At 44.1% G+C, this 18,573-nt stretch overlaps 1 protein-coding gene across 3 annotated transcripts in view; it reads right to left on the bottom strand.

The window, feature by feature from the left end:
• Positions 1–18,573, bottom strand: part of NOTCH2 (notch receptor 2) — an 84,624-nt gene that overhangs the window by 59,682 nt on the left and 6,369 nt on the right. For all 3 annotated transcript variants that reach the window (XR_011001945.1, XM_068199239.1, XM_068199238.1), the window contains exons 2-4: positions 15,319–15,400; positions 5,556–5,815; positions 4,549–4,884 (exon numbers count right to left, since the gene is read on the bottom strand). Coding sequence is in view for 2 of the 3 variants with exons in the window: in XM_068199239.1 (XP_068055340.1) it covers positions 4,549–4,884; positions 5,556–5,815; positions 15,319–15,400 (678 nt within the window). In the remaining variant the exon portion in view is untranslated. The remainder of the gene's footprint in view (positions 1–4,548; positions 4,885–5,555; positions 5,816–15,318; positions 15,401–18,573) is intronic.

Below are 18,573 nucleotides of genomic sequence, written 5' to 3'. Positions count from 1 at the left end.
AGCAAGGAACAACAGACTCAACATTAAAAAATAATAAAAAAAAACCCCAAAACTACAAGACCTTCAATATTACTCCATCCCTTCAAAGCCCTTCCAACCTCCACCCAAGATCCTAGAAGTTCTGTGACAGTAGGGAATCTTAAAACAAAGAGGAAATAGAACATGCTTTCCCAGAGTCCTAATCATTACAGCAGCACACTCCTGGCAAAAGCTGCTGAGGAACAACCACCAGGGAAAACAATTAGCTTTAGATCCCCATGTTTAAAAGTGTATAAAGCTACCAAGCTTGAGCAAAGGCTCAGCTGTAAAACACGGGGGTATCCTATCAGCTTGTGTTTCAACTCGGGAGGAATCATCCCACTGACCACATATTCCACTCATGCCAGCACGTGATCAGCATGGAAATACACCCACAACCACAAAGACAAAAGGTTTAAGTTCTTATCTCTTTGGTTTGTATAATATGAAGACCAGCCCTACTTTCTAGTAAACAAATTTCTGACAGCAGGCATTTAAACTCTCTCACTGTACTTCACACAAATTTTAAAAGGCTTGATTGTTTGCAGAATAAAGCATGGAAGTCACCCACTACTAAAATCTCACCAAGCCATTCTATATTTTCACATTTTAACCAGTTATACTACCAAAGAGCTGCTCTGAGATATGTGAGCTTTTCTCTAGCTGGGTCCCAGGATCTAATCCTGCAGTTATATAACCTGACTCTCTTCCAGAAAGCCACAGAGTTCACTGTTTTAATGTATTTGGACACCTGACACTGTTTCCTGCTCCCCCCTGTGCTGGGACTCGCATGTTGTCCTGTGTTTTCTCCCTGCACGAGGGCAGTTTGCAATCCATATCCTGACTTTTGCTCCATATCTCAAAGCACATCAAACTAAGGAATGAGAACCTCAAGGGGAAAAGCGTTCCCACTGCTAACAGCATGTTGTTCTTCCCCTAGTACACAGACTGACACAAGCAGATAACTTTATTCCTATGTCATCTGAAATCTCCACCCTGTTGCAGAGCATCTGATCCAATTCCCTCCAAACCTTAGTCCTTTAGCCTTATTTCAACCTATAAATTACACCTCAGACTTTCTAGGCTCGTTTCAGGGCCAGTTAGTACTGGGGACAGGAAATTATGCCTGAAAAATGTCACGTTATTTCCAGACTTAGGGCCTGCTGACAGGAAATCAGGGATGTAGAGAGCTAAAACTAAGCTGGACTGCTCCAGGTAGCATCTGGGCTGCTCATCTGGAGCAGAGGGGCACCCACCTCAGCTGGAACCCCAGGGCTGCGGCCACAGAGCAGCTCAGGGGAAGGTGCTCATCCCCAAAGCCCAGCTGCCCAGCACAGGGAGGTCCGTGTGCGTCGGTCCCCAGTGGTGGCACGGCGTGACGCTCAGCCAGGAACCCGTGTGAGATTACTTCCTCTTCCCAGGAAGTGCTGCAGCTCTCATAAACAGCTCGCTCCAGCCTGACAGATCGCTTCCTGAACAAGCCCTTGGAATTCCCTAGGGTCCTTATCTTAGTTAATGGGTAATTATTTTGATGGATAACAATGAATAATCACTTTCCCAGCTAAGAACTTCCTCTATTGACTTGTTTAACATTCCATGAAAGGTTAGTTGCCAAATGAAGTCCTTTTTTGTCAAATATTTATAACTACTAGCTCATTCTTATATTCAAAGGAGTTGCTAATGCTTCAGGTTACATCTCCTACAAGGAATTTTTTTTCACTACTACACTGTCATGACTGACCTAACATGCTCACTTGCCTACAATCCCATTCCTACTTAAATCAGCAAAGCCCAGAGGAAAAGTTATTAAGTCAAACGGATAAAAAATGAGGTTACCTTCCAGACAGATGCAATATCAGTAGTGTATATATGTAACTTCACTTGATGCTTGCCACCAAACTCTGACTTAACACACATGACTTCATGGATTACCTAATGCAGGATTTGTTTGTGTACATCCACAAGTGACATGGGAACCTGGGAATTTTAAATAGCAGCTGGACTACACTGTACATAAACAGTACTCGTGTGACAGTAGAAAAAGCTGCTGTGACACACAGCTCCAGGTTCTAGGTTTTTCCTACTTTTTCAAGCTCTCATTCTCACCTATCTGTATTTACAAATAGATTAAACTCACTGAAAAGCTAAGAAGGAAACATCTACAGGAAACAAGAACCCATTTCAAGGCCAGTGCAGTAATAGCCTAATTATGCCTAAACTGCTGCTTGGGCACAGTTTCTTCAAAGTACTTTTACAGGTCACAAGATGCAAAATCCTATCAAAAACCACTCCAGCAGTTTGAGATGTAACTGCCTCCTGCCTCTGTGGCCAGAACACTCAGCAATGGCAGCATCTTAAGGCAGTCCAGAAGGGCCAGAGCAATTCCATTTATAGTCACAGTATCATCGGCATTGCTCCAATTCAGAGAGGGAGTCCAAAGTGGAATTTCTCGTCCATAATCTTGGCACTGTCTTCTGGAGGAGCAGGCCTTGTTCACATCCTCCCCAGGCGTGACAGGCCACCATTTCTCTTCTCTTTCTGTTGACCTTTCCTTCCCAGACAGAACCTTTTCCAACACTTCAGAAATTCTGCTCTGCATGCTCTGCGCTAAGGGGGGAAAGAAATGGCTGGGTGCCCTGCCTTTATCAGAGAGTTTAATGTAAGCATTTGGGCCTCTCCAACAGCTCCCTTTTTTGCTGTTTTTCAAATAACTGGTTAAAAAAAAAATCAAGCTAGCAAAACAGCATGGCCAACTTAAACAAATACAGGAAATAGAAAAGTAAAGGCGCTCAGAGCCACATTAACTCACCCCCACAATACACACTGTGGAACGAGTCAAAAAAGACAGCTAATAATCCAAAATGTGTCAGGAGTGTAGGTGTGTAACTGTTACTATAGTAATCTCATTTCCATTTCCTGACCGTATTTCAGCCAGCCCACACACTTGTCTAAGGGAAAGTCTGCTCCTACTCAGTCTCGTGCCCCTGTAAGAGAACCTCTGAAGCAAACTCATCAGCTTGACAGGATCAAGTCCTTCCAACTTCATCTTTGTCTCTTCTTCCTCCCACCACACTGCACCTGCACGAGGCCTTAAAGTCCTCTAATTGGATAAACAGATCTGCCTTTCAATGAAATTCTGAATTTCTGGACAAGACTGTTACTCCAGAGATACTTGGTTTATAATTTCATTTTAAAAAGATGCAAAGCAGAAAAGCAATAAATTCCTCCGGGGCAATGGTTAGTTAAGATACTGCATTTTCAAAGGCTCTTTCAAAGCACTCTCCCTCCAAGCATAGTTAGAATGATTGCTTTCAAAAATAATGATCCATCCTTCTACTTTTAGACCGGCTTTGCTAAATTCTTCAAAGTCACATGCTTGCTCAGACAACCCAGAAAGTCGTTGTGCAGACACTAAGGTTGGCAATGTATGTTTAAGGTCATTTGAGCCAACACCTCAAGACAAGGGTCTCCAAAAAGAGACCAGTTTTCACAAGTTCTAAATGCCTTTTCCACACAGACCTGTGACTCCAGATGATCCTCATGAGAACACAGCCACTCTATATTCATACCAAACAACATAGGGTAGCTGCATCTTTCACATAAATAACAATAGAGACATGCTTAAGGGAAGAGAGTTTACTTTTCTGGATTACCACACACTGAGTCTGTGTGTGCCAAACTGCAATACACTCAAGTAGGAAGTCTAGTCAAAAGCATTTCCAAACAGTCAGTTTCCCATGGAGTTGAATTACTCAGTAAAAAAAAAACAGCCTAAAAATACCCTGAATATGCAAAGACAACTAGTAGGGCCCTGTGGTCAAGGCTGACAAGTGGACAGGGAAGAGGACAGGATGAGACCAGCATCCCAACCAGGTGGCACATGGCCACTTGTAGAGGTGACACAAAACCAGTGCAGCCCCTGATCCTGAGCTAGCATGTCACCCCTACTGTGCATGAACTCAGGGCAGCTAACAGCATCAGAAAACAAGCAATCAAAATTTATCTGGAGACCAAAAGGGTGTGGTGAGTTGGAACTGATGTCTTGTTAGATTTGGAGGAACTGGAGAAAGAAAAAAATAAAAGATTAGAACTTAGCAGGTCTTAAGGCTACAGATGGAGAAGGAAAAAGACACATGTGCAGTCTTCCAACACTGAAGTTACCTGAGACCTTAACTGACACAAAACAATGCACTTGTAGATGCTTATGTTCGTGGAATTTCACATTCCAAATGGGCACTATAAGATACCACCCTAATCTCCTTGAATCTACCTCATAGTCTTTACCCATTTGATTCTCTAACTGGGCTCCAAATTAATTTGTAATTTCTAACCATGTTCCCCTTCCTTCCTGTGTCCTGAAATCCTGGCACTCAGAAATGAACACCCTCCGGAGCTCCCCACCTTGCTGAGATTTCTCCCTTGCACCTGACATTGCACACACTTCCCACAGAAACCCCGAGAGAAGCTCTTTGGAAGGGCAGACAGGCGCGCAGAAACAAGGCCACAGCGCCGAGCTCTTTGGAGCCTTACCGGGCAGGCAGTTGCACTCGAAGGTGAAGTCACTGGTTTGGTGGCAGGTGCCCCCGTTCATGCAGGGGGACGGGGAGCAGGGCACGTAGACTCTCTCGCAGCGGTGGCCCGTGTAGCCCAGCTTGCACTGGCACCGGTAGGAGCCGGGCAGGTTGACACAGGTGCCACCGTGCTGGCACAGGCCCGGCGTGGCACATTCGTTCACGTCTGTCTCACACCTCTGGCCAGTGTAGCCCGCCAGGCAGGTGCAGGAGAACTTATTTCCAGACACAGTGCACGTACTTCCATTGGCACAAGGCTGAGATGTGCAGGCATCAATCCACTGGCATTCCTTTCCTTTAGGAAATCAAGGCAGATTGACAAAAAGTTATTTCTGTAGAAAACAGTATCTCTTTTATGCTGCCTCAAAATTGTTACTGAATTAAATCTTTACATTACTACAGGAAAGCTGATGTCTGCATTGTACTGTATTATACCTGAAATGGAAACAAATGTGTGGTTACAGTACAAAGCCGTTTACCGGGTTGCAGCAAGATATAGAATGTTATGATTTTTAAAAATTACCTGAAGTCATACTACACACACTGACAGTCACTCTTCTTCAACCTCCCCTTCAAGAGTGAAAGGAATAAATTTCCATTCTTCCCCTCCAGCATTAAAATATTGTTTTCCCATAGAAAGATTTTGCTGGCCAAATTTTATTTTTTTTTTTGAAACTAGACTCTGAATTCAAAGTGTAATAGCCACTCCAGAGTAGTTTCTGCATTCAGTTTTCCCATGTGGACAACCCCACAAGATCCAAATATTTTTCTGCTTACGTGTAAAGGGTAGGGAGTCTGATTCCCTATTCCCCTTTGCTTTTTTTGGTCATGAAGTCATTTAGACTTCCTCTCATTTCCTGTGCTGGAGCTAGAAAATTTGAGAGCATATTACAACTGCCCCAGAACATTCCAGGGTGAAGCTGTTCCCAAAGGAGGGGGTCTGGAGGCACAGATGCAGAAGCCCACCTGTGAAACCTGGAAGACAGACGCACTCGTACGTGTCCTGGCCGTGGGGGTGACAAGTGCCTCCGTTCAGGCAGGGCTGGGACACGTAGCAGAGGTGAGATTCCGAGTACTGGCATTCCTCCCCCGTGAATCCTGGAGCACACTTGCAGGTTGGTTTTCCTATCAGGGATGCAGCTTCACAGGTTCCCCCGTTCTTACAGGTATTGCTCTCGCAGGGGTTTCTGTACTGACAGTAGTCTCCAAGAAAGCCTTCTCGACACCTGCAAGAGAGGAGAAATGAAGGGCAGCGCTCCCACCTGAAGCCCTGCTGTTCCGGGAAGATTCCAGGAATGAAGTCCCATGACCACCAAAAGTCTTGGAGTTTGCCATAACTGATGGTGACACTAACAAACCTAAAGGCTGACGTCACACGTGTAACAGGGACTTCCTGTGGGACTGTCTCAAATGAGACCACTGAAAACTTAAGTGCAGATGGTGAAATCGCTCATTGCAAAATCAATACCACATTCAATCAAATGCAGAACCTCATTTCTGCACTTCCCTTCAAAACTTCAGTAAAAGCCTAAGTGTTAAAGAACTGCTGAGTAACAATTCCTTGCACCTACTCCCATTCTAACAAGCACCCTTTTCTAGAAGAAAATCAAGCACTTTAATAAGGCATTAACACCAGGTATTATCCATCTTCCAAGAATATTTATAAACATTGTGCAAACGCAGTGTCTGGGGACCTGGAGATCTGCAGCAGCCCTGTCTCCACAAGGCTCCCGTGAGACAGGAATACACTGTTATCCTCATGCTGATAAGTGCATCTGGGACTGGGACTGGCTGCAGCCTGCACTCAAATAGCAACACAAGCACTGCAGTCAGGTCTCCCACGCCCCTGGCGAGCACCCTAACGACAAGGTCATTGTTCCTCTGTCTCTCACAGAAAAACGAGTACACACACTCTATCTACAGCCAGGGCAGTATTTTATACAAAGATCTCCAACTGCAGAATAATTGCAGTTACTTCTCTCTAACCTAAACTTATGTCAATACAGTCTGACTACGCTTGTCAGCTGTAATCCATCTTTTAACTGCCCTTTGTACTACAGATTTACCACTCAGCTTCCAGAGACAGAGGATCCAGGCTAGCAAACCTGCAAAGCCCACCTCCGTGGCCCCCCCAGGTCCATTTGCTTCTATCAGATAGCATAAAGCTGCAAGGGTACATACTGGATAAAAAATAACACCTAACACACAGGACTGTCCCCTTGCAGCTCTTTCTGTAGTGCACAGCTGCCTGCTCTAACCGGTGAGTAACCCAAGAGACAGCCCAAGAGAACACGTATTTCACTGTAAAAAAAAGAAAAAACAAACAGAACATTAGATATGCTGTATTCCAGATCAGGAAAGGGGTAATTATTAAATCAGTGAGTTACTCATATCTGAAGGGAGAAGATTCCAACAGCTAGAAATGCACACAAAGTCTCTGGTCCTCAAGCAGGAATGTAACACTAAAGAGACTGCTTTTTTCCTTATGCACTTAAAAGTGTATGGCAGATTGGAGGAAGAAAAAAGCAAAACCACATCAACAACCATCACCATAAAAAAAACCAACAAAAAACATCACAACAAAACCCCACAACTAACCAGACAGGCTCTAAAAATTAGCTGAAAAATCAAAGAATGGACATGAAGTTGTGGTAAACAGAATCCTACAAGAATCTGCCTTTGTTCCTGGGCTATTCAACACATCTATTGATTATTAACAATGGGAAGCATCAATGCTGGTCAAATATGTAGGTAGGAGAGAAGACAAGTACTTGATAGAGAGCAGCAACATTCTTAACAAGGCAGCCAGCACCCAAAATGCACTTTAGCACTGCAAAGTCATACATCTAGAAACAAAACATATAGGGCATCCCCCCCAAAACAGGAAACTGAGCTGGGAACAACATACTTGCTCTGGGGATTCCTAGCATGACAGTTTGGCCAGGGATAATTTACATGTACAAATGGCAAATATCAAGAAGAAATAAATGAGATTATGCTACACCTGATAAATGTTTGGTACAGCCACTACATCAGTTCTGGTTTTTGCTCTTTAAGAGGGGAGAGCTCAAATGAATTCAAAGAAGCCAACAGTAATGATTAATAAAAAACTCTGGCCACAATGAAAAGCTCAGGTGGCTCAGTCCATTTAGCAAAGGGAAAAGGGAACAAACAGTTAATGAAAATCCCCAAGTATCCACTATGAAACATGGATTTAACAATAATTCCCAATCTACAAGATCCGGGATAACAGAACCGAGCATTTAAAACTTTAACCTAGATGAACTGAAATTAGAAATAGGGTAGTATCTTTATTTTCAGACACAGACTTGTACAGTCTCTCAGCAGCGGAGAGAAACAACTGGAACAACGCATTTAAGGTTGTAGTGGAATTTCTCCATCACTCATGCTTGTTTAAAAGAACACCAGGATTGGCTGTTTCAGGGAGAGTATGCACGCTAGTTCAAACAAAGCTATTCAGAGAGGTTATTATCCAAGTTATGCAAGGGGTCATTACTAGATGACCACAACTGTTTTTTCTCATGTTAAAATTTATTAACTAGCTTTAGCCATCTGTCTAAAGCAGGAAAGTCATACGTGCATAATTGTAATTTACCATTGCCCACACCCAAATTAGGCTCCTTTCACCGTACCTTAATACTTTCAACTTCATACCCAAGAGCAGACATGAAAGGAGAGATTTTGCAGGGCAAGGCAGGATTAATAAAGTCACAGAAAGCAAATCCTGAGACAATAGCAACGCAGAATATCCCCTGCCTCCTGTGCCATCCTCAGTGTACCATCCCAAGGCTGTGGGTCAGCGTGAGGCACAGCCACATCACACAAGAGGCAGTCCTGGGCTATTCTGGGCCTAAACCACATGGGCTATAGGCTTCCTTTAACATCCAAAATCTCTCCTTGCTTCGGGTTGGAAAGCAGTCCCAACGCCAGCGGGCTACAGCACGGCTTTTAGGAGCTGGATCACACCGAGAGCTGGCAGCCAGCAGAGACGGCCGTGCCAGGAGCTGGAGCACGGCTCCACTCCCACGGCACCCGAGCCTGCTCACAGAGCTCTGCCTCTGCTCAGAGGCCGGCTGGGCAACCACAGCTAAGTCACGTCTCTGGACATCCGTGTGCAGCCCATGGCTGTGTCAAGACAAGCTGAACTTCAGTCCCACAGTCTAAAGTGCTTTTCCATTGAACGGCTGTAAAGCAAACCAGAAAGTCTAGAGGAACACCTCATGTTTTGTCCACAAGTAAATAAACCCCCAAATAGGTCTTCTCTCCAATCCCTAACACTCAGGGACACTGGAAGGTGCATTTGGCTGTTGCTCCTAGACAAGAGGGAGAAGGAAGCCTAAACACTGATTAAGAGTACTGCTGGTATGAATTAAAAGGAAAGTTGAGATATGTGCTCTGAGACAACCATCGCCCACAAACAAACAGCCCAGCATTTTGTACATAAACGTTCTGGTACAAAGTTGAAGAGCACTCCAAGACTGGGCTTGTTCTGGTATCTTCTGAGGCTAATCAGAAAAACATGGGGGAGCACTCCCGACAGGGAACAGCAAAACCTCTTTTAACTTGGGCTCTTTTTATTTGGAAAGAGGAACATGCCTGCCTGTGGAAAGATGGTAGGTCAGGTATCCATGGCCCTTGCACCCACCATTTTGTTCTCCTCCTGTGGAAGTGCTTGGTCACAGAGTGATGCAATTTTGCCCTCCAGCAATTCAGCGCAATCCTTTTTGAATGTTTAAGAACGAAAAACCTACAGTCCAGGTTTTCAGTCATGTCTCCTGTCAAAAACATTTCTAGGCACAAATACTAGTAATTTAGTTCTAAATGTTGGTGTAGACAAAACTGCAAATATTTGCTCCTGATTCATGTTGGGCAGCATGTCGTTTCTCTAAGAACAGAGGCAAACACTGAAAACACGCAATCTAAGTCCAGACTTTTTTAAAGGCTATGATTAAACTCAACAGCAGCTCTAGCTTCCCACCACCCCTGCTCTGCTCTCATCCCAACCTACTCTTTCAAGTTCTCTTTAGGAGAGGAAAAAAACCCCACTTGTCTACAGAGCAGCTTAAAATTGCAGCAGCTTGTGTCAGCTCCAAATGACATGATCAGAACAGGAAACCAAATCTTTTCCAAATAAAAGCCACTGTTTCTCCTCAGTTTTCCATTTAACACTCAGAAAAAGAAACAGGAAGATGAAGTTTGTTCTGGCACTTTCTGGAAGCACATGAGGTCTCTTAGCCTACTTCAACAGGAATTTAATCTTTTAAGAACAAATTTCACATACAACTTAATTCAAATCATGATTTCTGAAAGCTAGAGTTTGAAATGGGAAAATGTCCTGTGGGCTGCATCAGCTATGCAGCTGCTTCTAATTAAAGCTTCTCCTTTACTCTCTCTGGGCTACTTTCCAGCACAAATACTTTAGAGCTCAGCCTCTTTTTTTTTTTTTCCCTCCTCCTTTTCAGCTCCAGCCTGCGTTTGCCTTAGCTCAGGCTCTCATGGAGCTAAACAAGAGACGTAGAAACAAAACGAAGGTATTTATCCAAATTTGAAGCATCCACAAATCCAGAGAGCTTCATTCATTCTAACAACCTCATGCTGCAAATCAAAGTAGAAGACTCACAAAAGCTGTACTTTTGGCTCTTCTGCCACACAACTACACCAAAGCTACCTTCCAAAACTTAGTTCTCTCCTGCTTTCAATAGCCTTCTGGAAAATACGTCTGGTCTGTTGGAAAAACTTCCTCATCTGCCTGGGCACATTCATAAGACAGTCTCTTCGAATGCACCTTATAGACAATTTTAACCAGACTTCCAGATGTTTGATTTTCATGGGAGTTTTCTACTCAGGCCCATGATATCATCTGGAGATGCACAGAAGAAAGCAGATGGTTTTAATTTAAAAAGCGAAGGGAAGCATTTCCTCATAGCCCTGCCTCTCCCCCCTCCAACCCAACACTCCCTCCACTTTGATTGGAAGATGCTTCATCGAAGAGGGTAAAAAATTCCCTCTGATGACTAAGGCGAGAAGGGTCCCAGCTATTCTGTTACAGATTTTAACCAGACTTCCCTCTGGCTCCCGGCTTCTGACTCCCACACCTACACCTCCTCTCAGGAGGGAGAACAGGATTCTCTGGTTAGCTTTACAAACGCTCCTTCCCATGTCTCAAGGCGCCCATTTATGCGTCATACTTTGAATGCGAGCGATGGGATGGGACGGCCTCCCTGCCCTGCCTTTAAAGCAGCACACAGCTATTGTTCCCAGCCCACAAAGTGCCTCTGCAGAGAGCCACTCCACAGTGCCCCACGCAGCAACAGCAGCCACAGTCTGAACAGACACGGTTTGGTTCAGATTTTCTTGCCCATCAGAGCTCTTGGTGTGCACAGGTAACTCACAATAAGAAATTATGACTGAAAATCACTGGTCTGTTCCCAGAATCTAGGCTAGCAGTGTGTGTACTCTACCCTTTTTCCTCTGCCCTGGTCTCAAGGGTCTCCTTTAACTTCTGAAAGGAGACAGAAGGAAACAGAAAAGGGCAGACCATTCTCAGAAAGGGACAACTTCTCAACTTCTGCATTTAGCCTCTTCTGGAAAACTCTCAGACCTCATCCTGCTACAAGGTCTCCTATGGGTATTCCCCATTCACTAGCCTAGGAGTGATTAGTCTCTTGAGACAGATCCTAAGCAGATATCAGCTGCAGTCTCAGAAGCAGTTCTGCGGTCTTGGATCTTGCCTTCAGCCCCAGAAGTTCTCTTAAATCCAAGTCAAAATTCATTTATGAAGGTCCATCTTGAAGGAAAGGTAGGTCAAAAATCTTGCAAGGGAGTTGAAGTTACTGGCAGCTAGAATTTAGATAGAAGCCCCTAATGGCCATGCCATTGCTGCTTTGAGTTTAGCATTTTTTGAAGGTCCTCCTGTTGCCTGTCTACACATAAGATGCAGAAACTGTATCGTGCCATGGAAAAGGTGCACAAACTTCAGCACACAGTGAGAGAAACACTGCTCACTGAAGAGACAAAGGCAAAGCTGTGCACACCCTGGCAGCTTGGGGCAGGAAAGGATGTGCTGCAGGAGACTGTCCTTTTGGCACTCCAGTGTCCCCATTTGACTAAGCACAGCTCTGAGGTTTTTGACACCATCAGGAGTAACAGAAGACCTCGGTGTTAAAGCAGCACTTGGTTTCACAGAGGTACAGCTATCCCTTTGGATACACAAACTGCAATAATCCTAAGGTCAAAAATTCAGTCCTCAAAGCCTGCCAAGCACAAGAAGCAGCAAGGCCCAGTTTCCTCCCTAAACCTTGCAGCACCTCTATGTCAACTCCCTTCCCACTTCTGCTTCTCTCCCTGGCACAGTCTTGCTTCTGCTCCCTGCCACTGGGGTGGGAAGCTGGGAGAGGCCACAGCTGGGGGAACACGGGGAAATCAGTTAAGAGACTCTCTGCTCAAGGGGCCTGCCCCATTCCAAGCAGAGGCGCTGCCCCATCCTGCATCCACCTGCAGCGGAGCAGATCCTCGTGCTCAGAAAACAGCAGGCAGCGATGCCAAAATCTCTGCTCTGCTTGTCCTTGAAACGGCTCCCTGTGCCCACACCTTCCCCCCCAGCCTGCTGCAACTGCACAAACGCTGCAAGTTCACAGCACTGTCCCATGGACTCTTCCCACTACTGCTTCCCAGTCATCCAGCAGCAGGGAGAGAAGAATTGGCTTTGCTGTGATGGTCACAATCAGCATTAAGCAACGAGGAACTGTTACCCTGCTTCTCCTTGGATATGAGAGGATACAAGAAGGTTCCTTCATATTTGACACTGCAGTGTGTAAAAGGCTACCTAGACATGCTTTGAGGGAAAAAAAAAACCCCACCCATCACAGTTCAAAGGAAAGCCAAACTCCAAAATGAGCCTGCCTTTTGTCAAAGCAGGACCAAGAAGGCTTGGAAGGACGGGTCCCCTTCAGTGCTGCTGCAGATACAGACACATTTTCTGGAATAAAGCCTGCATCCTCACTATGAGAGTCGCTGAATGAGCGTAGAAAAGAGCTCTCACACACAAAAAAAAAATCTGCCTTCGGAAGATTCAAACACAGGAATGTGTAATTGTCTAAATATAAAATCAAGGTCAGAGGAGGTCATAACTTTATCGAGCAGTGCCACAGAACGACAGCCATGGGCCAGCAGCGTCACCAGGGGAACAGAGCTACTTAAAGGGCACTCGCAGGAGCAATCTGATAAAGCTCCAACCCCAGCTTCCTTACAGGGGTCACAGTCACTGTTCCCATAACAGATGCCAGATACACCACCACGGACATTTCTTAGCAGAAAAACAGCTTTCTCTTTCAATGGAGTAGATGCTACAGGATCTTCAAAGGAAGCTGCTTCAGCAATATGCTGCCATCCTCTGCTGGGCCAAATATCTAGACTAGGTGTTTTGTTATCAGTGCTTACTCATATCTTATCACATTTGGTTATTGCTGATGCAGGTTCTCCCTCAGCAGTTCACCTAGGAGACAGCAAGACTGACAGGACAGCCCGACCACACACTACAACAAACAACTCAGCCAAGAGGAGATACAGAAAGAGGAAGAGAGCCAGTTATAATAACTTATTGCCCAGCAAAGGAAGTACTGCAGATAACTTTAAGAAAGTGGAAGGGGTGGAGATACTGCTAATCATTGAGAGATCCTGCAGACTTCGAAGCCAAGGCACTTGCTTTAGTAATTAATTCAGTTTCCTGAGCAAAACGTTTCTACTCTCATAACCATCAAAATTTCAGAAAGTCATTTAGGTCACTAAACCGGAGAGAAAGTTCCCCTATTCAGAGTTCCTCATAGTGCAGGAAAGAAAAAAAAAAGAAAAAAAGAAAAAAAAAGTTAAAACCAAAACAGGATGCTTAGAATCAGCTTGCTAAAGGTAGGCGCTCCACAATTGAGATGGGTTTTGCTACTTTGTTCCTTCCTTTCTGCAAAAAAGTGTTCTTGGGCCAGAACTAAAAGACAATTACTAATCTCTGTATACAGGTCTTTGTTAGCCTTTCCAGTTAATGCAGCACTTGCAAAGGAGCTGAGCTGTTTCTTGAAGGGGAGGTCTGTTTAAAACCTTGCAAGAACACTTTGCACAACAAGGAGGAAGGCAACATTATTATTGTAAATGTGTGCTAAAAAAAGGTAACACTGGTCAAAGCTGCCATTGTGATGAGGGAAATCCGTCAAGACCTGAACTGCACTACAAATAGTGCAGAAGTTAATCAGATGAACCAACAGAGGCTGTAAAAAACAACTGTTAAGACATGGTTAACCAAGTTGGAGAAAATGTCCTGAGGAAGGTAAAAGCAGCACCAACATCAATACCAGTCTCACTTATTACCTTTATTGGGACCTACACACTTTGGCTCCAGATTAACATGCTTAAGTACACATCAGAAAGACCTACAGAAGACACCTATTTATTGTTTCAGTCTTAAAATACAAGTGAAAAGCAGGAAAAGTTCCTGCTCTCTTTTCAGAAGGGCAGCTCCTTTAAGCTGACATCAATATAAAAGCATGGAAAGGAAAAGACTAGGAACCAGCAAGAGTTAGAAATTTTAAAAGAGGCTTACAGGGAATAACAAGTTACATATTTGCTTTTCTGTGGCCTTTCTGCACATCAGGTATTGATTTGAACCTGAAGAGAACCTCCAATTAGATTGTGATTTCCCCTTTGTGTGCCACAGGTGCAATTTCAGTACCTTGAGCTCTATGTACCACATTAATAGAGAACTAAAGGTTGTGGTTAGGGAAGATGGAAGTGTAAAGAAGTGTGAGGAGCATAGCTCTGTGTTAGCCAAGCCAAATCAACAGGAGAAAATTCACTAATATTTAAAGAATGCTGGCACTAAGATAATGTCTTAGCATGCTAGAAAATGACACAACTTGAACTGATGAAGTAAACAACCTCTAGAAAATAATCTGATTATTGCAGACGTAATAAATTAGCTCAGCCAAACAAAGAGGAGTCATCTTTTGGCAAAATAGCACTTTATTAAAAAAAAAAAAAAAAAAAATCTAAGTACCGCAGTTTGAAAGGTGAACTGCATTTAAATAGATGTGATGTTCTCCAGATAACACACACCCTGCCAAAGCTGCTGCTGATGAGCTTCCCATGCAGCAACAAAGTGAAGATGGGTGTCAGCATTTACCAAAATCAGTTCACAAGATGCAAACAAATGTGGATGTTCGGTTGGGGGGGTTGTTAGTGTGTTTTAGCAACTCACATGTATTACTTGCTCTGAAGCAGAAGAAGGGAATTGGCACACTTCAGAGTGCAAAATAGTTCTGGAAAACCTCAAAAATATTTAAATTGAGGCTGGAGTTCTATAAAGTAAGGTGAGCTATTAAGATGGAGAGCAAGTTTCAACTTAGCTTGTGGGTCTGGAAACAAGGTACAGAGTTTACCTCTATGATGGGTTTGGCCTCGGTTCCCAACCTAGACCAAAGAAATCCAACTGACAAGATCCAAACCCAAATACTGAACAAGAATCCCAGACTTCTTACATTAGAAAAAGCTAGCACACAAGAACTAACGCATTATAAAGAAACACCAAATGTGCTAAAACTGTTATGCTGAAAGAACCCTGTAAGAAAATCTCAAAAAAAAAAAAATCACACTTCCTTTCCGGCTAAGGTCCTGAAGGAAAGAAAATAGGTAATTAAATGGATTAGAAATGAAAGCAACTTACTTGCAATATCCTGTACCATTCTGATATGGAATGCACTTTCCCTCATTAACACACGGCTTGGAGTCATCCATACACTGCAGAGCTGAAAGAAAAGAAAAGAAAGCAACCATCAAACCCGTAGCTACAATACATGTCAGGTCAAAGCTTCATTAGCATATTCAGGGGAATGAAAATTTTATAGGACTGGAACAAAAACAAAGACACTATCACATAGTTTAATTTCATCTCTGGCAGCATCAGAAGAGCCAGACTGAAAGAGGAATCAAATACAGATTTGTTCATCAGGCAACCAAATCTTTCCAGAATTTCTTGAAGGTAGGTTTCAAAGCAAAGTGTGCAGTAATTTCAGCAAGCTCCAAAGACATTCGTGTCAGCACCTGCGTACTTTGGGTTAAGTGTCCTCAGTTACTGCTTTCTGATCAAAATTCTACTGAAATTCTCTTAAATACAAAGCAGCTACTCCTAAGCCTTCTTCCAGAATATTTTGCCTCAAATCCTTTCCTTCTTTTTTACTGTCTCTAGGGGTAGCCGGCACTGAAACAGGGGCATCTGTCCCTCATGAGCTGACCTGCTGATTGCCACCAGCAATCCAGAATTTGCTGCAACATGTACTGCTGTGGCCCTCTGATCTCAGACAGGATCGTGTTTGCAAATAAGTGGAAAACACCAGAGCAGTTGACAACTTTCAGCAAAGAATGTGGTAATTCTAAGGAGATCCTCTGTAACTCACACTTGACGTTTTTGCTACCGTTTTTAAAAAGGCATTAAGTATGACACAGCTCAGGGCCAGCCAGTTTTTATCCAAGTCTACAGCAAGCTCTAGTGAGGTCTGTCCTGGTGGAACTTCCAGCTCTGGCAAGTGCTTTTTTCCCTTCACAGGGACCTGAAGCAGCACTCCAAAGTGACCAGAAGGATGGAAACTCTGCAGGAGCAGAGGGCACTTTGGAACCACAAAAACCACGCCATTCCGCTTAGACCACAGCCTGCCATTTGAATTGCACCAAACTACCAGATAAAGCTCTCAGAACCAGATCAGCTGGGTCCTGTCCGGACTTATCCACAGACCAAAAAGTCACACACTCTTCCCAGCCTCCAGTTCTGTCTCTCTCCCAAACTCACACCCTTCCATGCCTTTACAGACCCCTTTTCCACAACCTTATTGCACTTGGGAAAGTGTTTAACCAACCTTAATTAAAGGCACCTAAAGGCATCAACAATATCCAACCACCTAAACTGCCCACTTGTCAGCCAGCTGTTGCAGGGTTGACTGCCCCCTCCCACACACACACAATCTTTTTTTAAGGATGGCTTTCCTTTCCTCAAGTGGTACTAAATTTTCAATGCAAACTCAGCAAGGGGCATCAGGGAAAAGTGGTGCGAACCACCACTGAGGTTGATATGCTGGTGACTAAGGAACGGGACTTGGAAGAGTTAACACAGCAGTCCCACTAAGCTCTCCCTGCAAACTGACCAAATTCAGTCCAGCAACTGGACAGCTTGGAACAGACTCTGGCTCTGCAGTCCAGGGCTTGAAGTGTTATTTCTCAATAACCCTGGAGCACATAAGCAGGTCACACGCACTACGAGGCACTATAGGAACGTTTCACGCTCGCAATCCCTATGGAGAATACAGTTAAATTCAGCCCAGATCCCCGGGAAAATTATCAGTGTTTCCCACAATATAAGTATGCTTGTTGCTGTTAACTTGATTTCTGAAAAAGGGGCACTTGGATGGCGCTGCTTCTGCAGAGCTCTCAGGAAATGAACTAAATTCCACTCTGAGCCCCTTTCAGATAACCCCCGAGGTCAGGGTTACCAAGCGACAGAAATATTAACACGGATTTTGCATGGCATTCCCCCCCACAGCGGGCAGAAACACTTAGGCTGACTTGCACCTGTCTGACAATTTCTATCCCATTTAACCGCAACGTCCACACGGCTTTGACTCCAAACTTCATCTGCTGCTGTCTAACACTGCAGCAGCTTGCTTTCACAGCAAAGATTAGCTCTAGTTAGCAGGGCTCGGTTACACCGTGTCCGAGAGAAACTGCGCTGTGTCCAAGGGAAAGTGTCGGGATTCCAGTGACTCCCACCACCCAGGCTACTCCAGGGAGATGGAGGAGGGTTAAAGCGAGCTGTGCCACGTTTCAGAGAGCCAGGAGGGGAACCAGCCTTGGTATTCTCATCTCACCACCTTGAATTTCCATTCTTTTCACACCAGTCGAGCCAGTGAAGCAAATACTCAGAGGATTATTTCTTTTGTGCTCGTGCTTTCAAACACAATTTTGTAATCTCGTCGAGTACCCGCGTCCCCAGTGAGAACTGAGCAGCCAGTTGATTTTGTAACCCACATAGTAAAAGCTTAACCAGCACTTGGCCAATAACACCTTCCAGCACAGCCACACAGAGGGGAACAAGAGACTGCCGGGGTCACAGTAAGGATCCCAACCAAGGATTCCAGCTTGGTTTGCTAGGGCAAATACAGACACAGCAGAGAGGCTTTAGCAAAGTAATGATTAATTTTCCTGTGGTTTTTGACAAATTATTCCCACCTTGAACTGCTGTTTAGCAGGTCATTAAACTACTACCAGCCTTTAGAGTTCTTTCACAGAGACAATGGGATATATTTTGTCTATAGTAATTCAGTAGTGAAGGAAGCTAAGAACACAAATACAAAAATGCTTCTTACTTTTTCAGCTCCAGACTGAATAGAAACACTTTGAAATGCAACTACAGCTGAAGCGAATGTAAATGTAGCCGTAGTCTATATTAAAATAAGTATTAAAGAGTCATGTGACTTCTCTTGGAAAAAAAAAAAGAAATCACAAGGGAAATAGAAGACTACAGTTCTCACAGTAAAATTAGCGTTTCTGCGCACAAAGCACTGTCTTCCTGTATTTCACTATATCTTTCATAAAAATTTCACAACACATGCAAAACCAAGGCATTTCAACATGAATCACTTCAAAAGCTACTTCTCTGCTACTCTACCATGTTGAGATCAAGAGTCGAAAGTGCCAGAAACTACCTTCTACCTCAGCCAGCATAAAAAGTTTGTTTTGCTACATGCGTTGTGTGAACTGGAAATGCTCTGGTGCGTACAGCATGAGAGAAGGCAGCCTTGCCTTGAAAAGATAAAGCCACTTTTCTAAAAGCCATATATAGACAGCATCAGCACACTGTCAAGGCTCTGACAGCTGCTTTTGACAGTTTTCTTCTGCGTTTAACACAAACAGAAACTTGTTGGGTGCTTTT

The sequence above is a fragment of the Anomalospiza imberbis genome, chromosome 9, assembly GCF_031753505.1.
Source record: "Anomalospiza imberbis isolate Cuckoo-Finch-1a 21T00152 chromosome 9, ASM3175350v1, whole genome shotgun sequence".
NCBI classification, from domain to species: domain Eukaryota; kingdom Metazoa; phylum Chordata; class Aves; order Passeriformes; family Viduidae; genus Anomalospiza; species Anomalospiza imberbis.
This window is presented reverse-complemented; position numbering and strand designations above follow the sequence as displayed.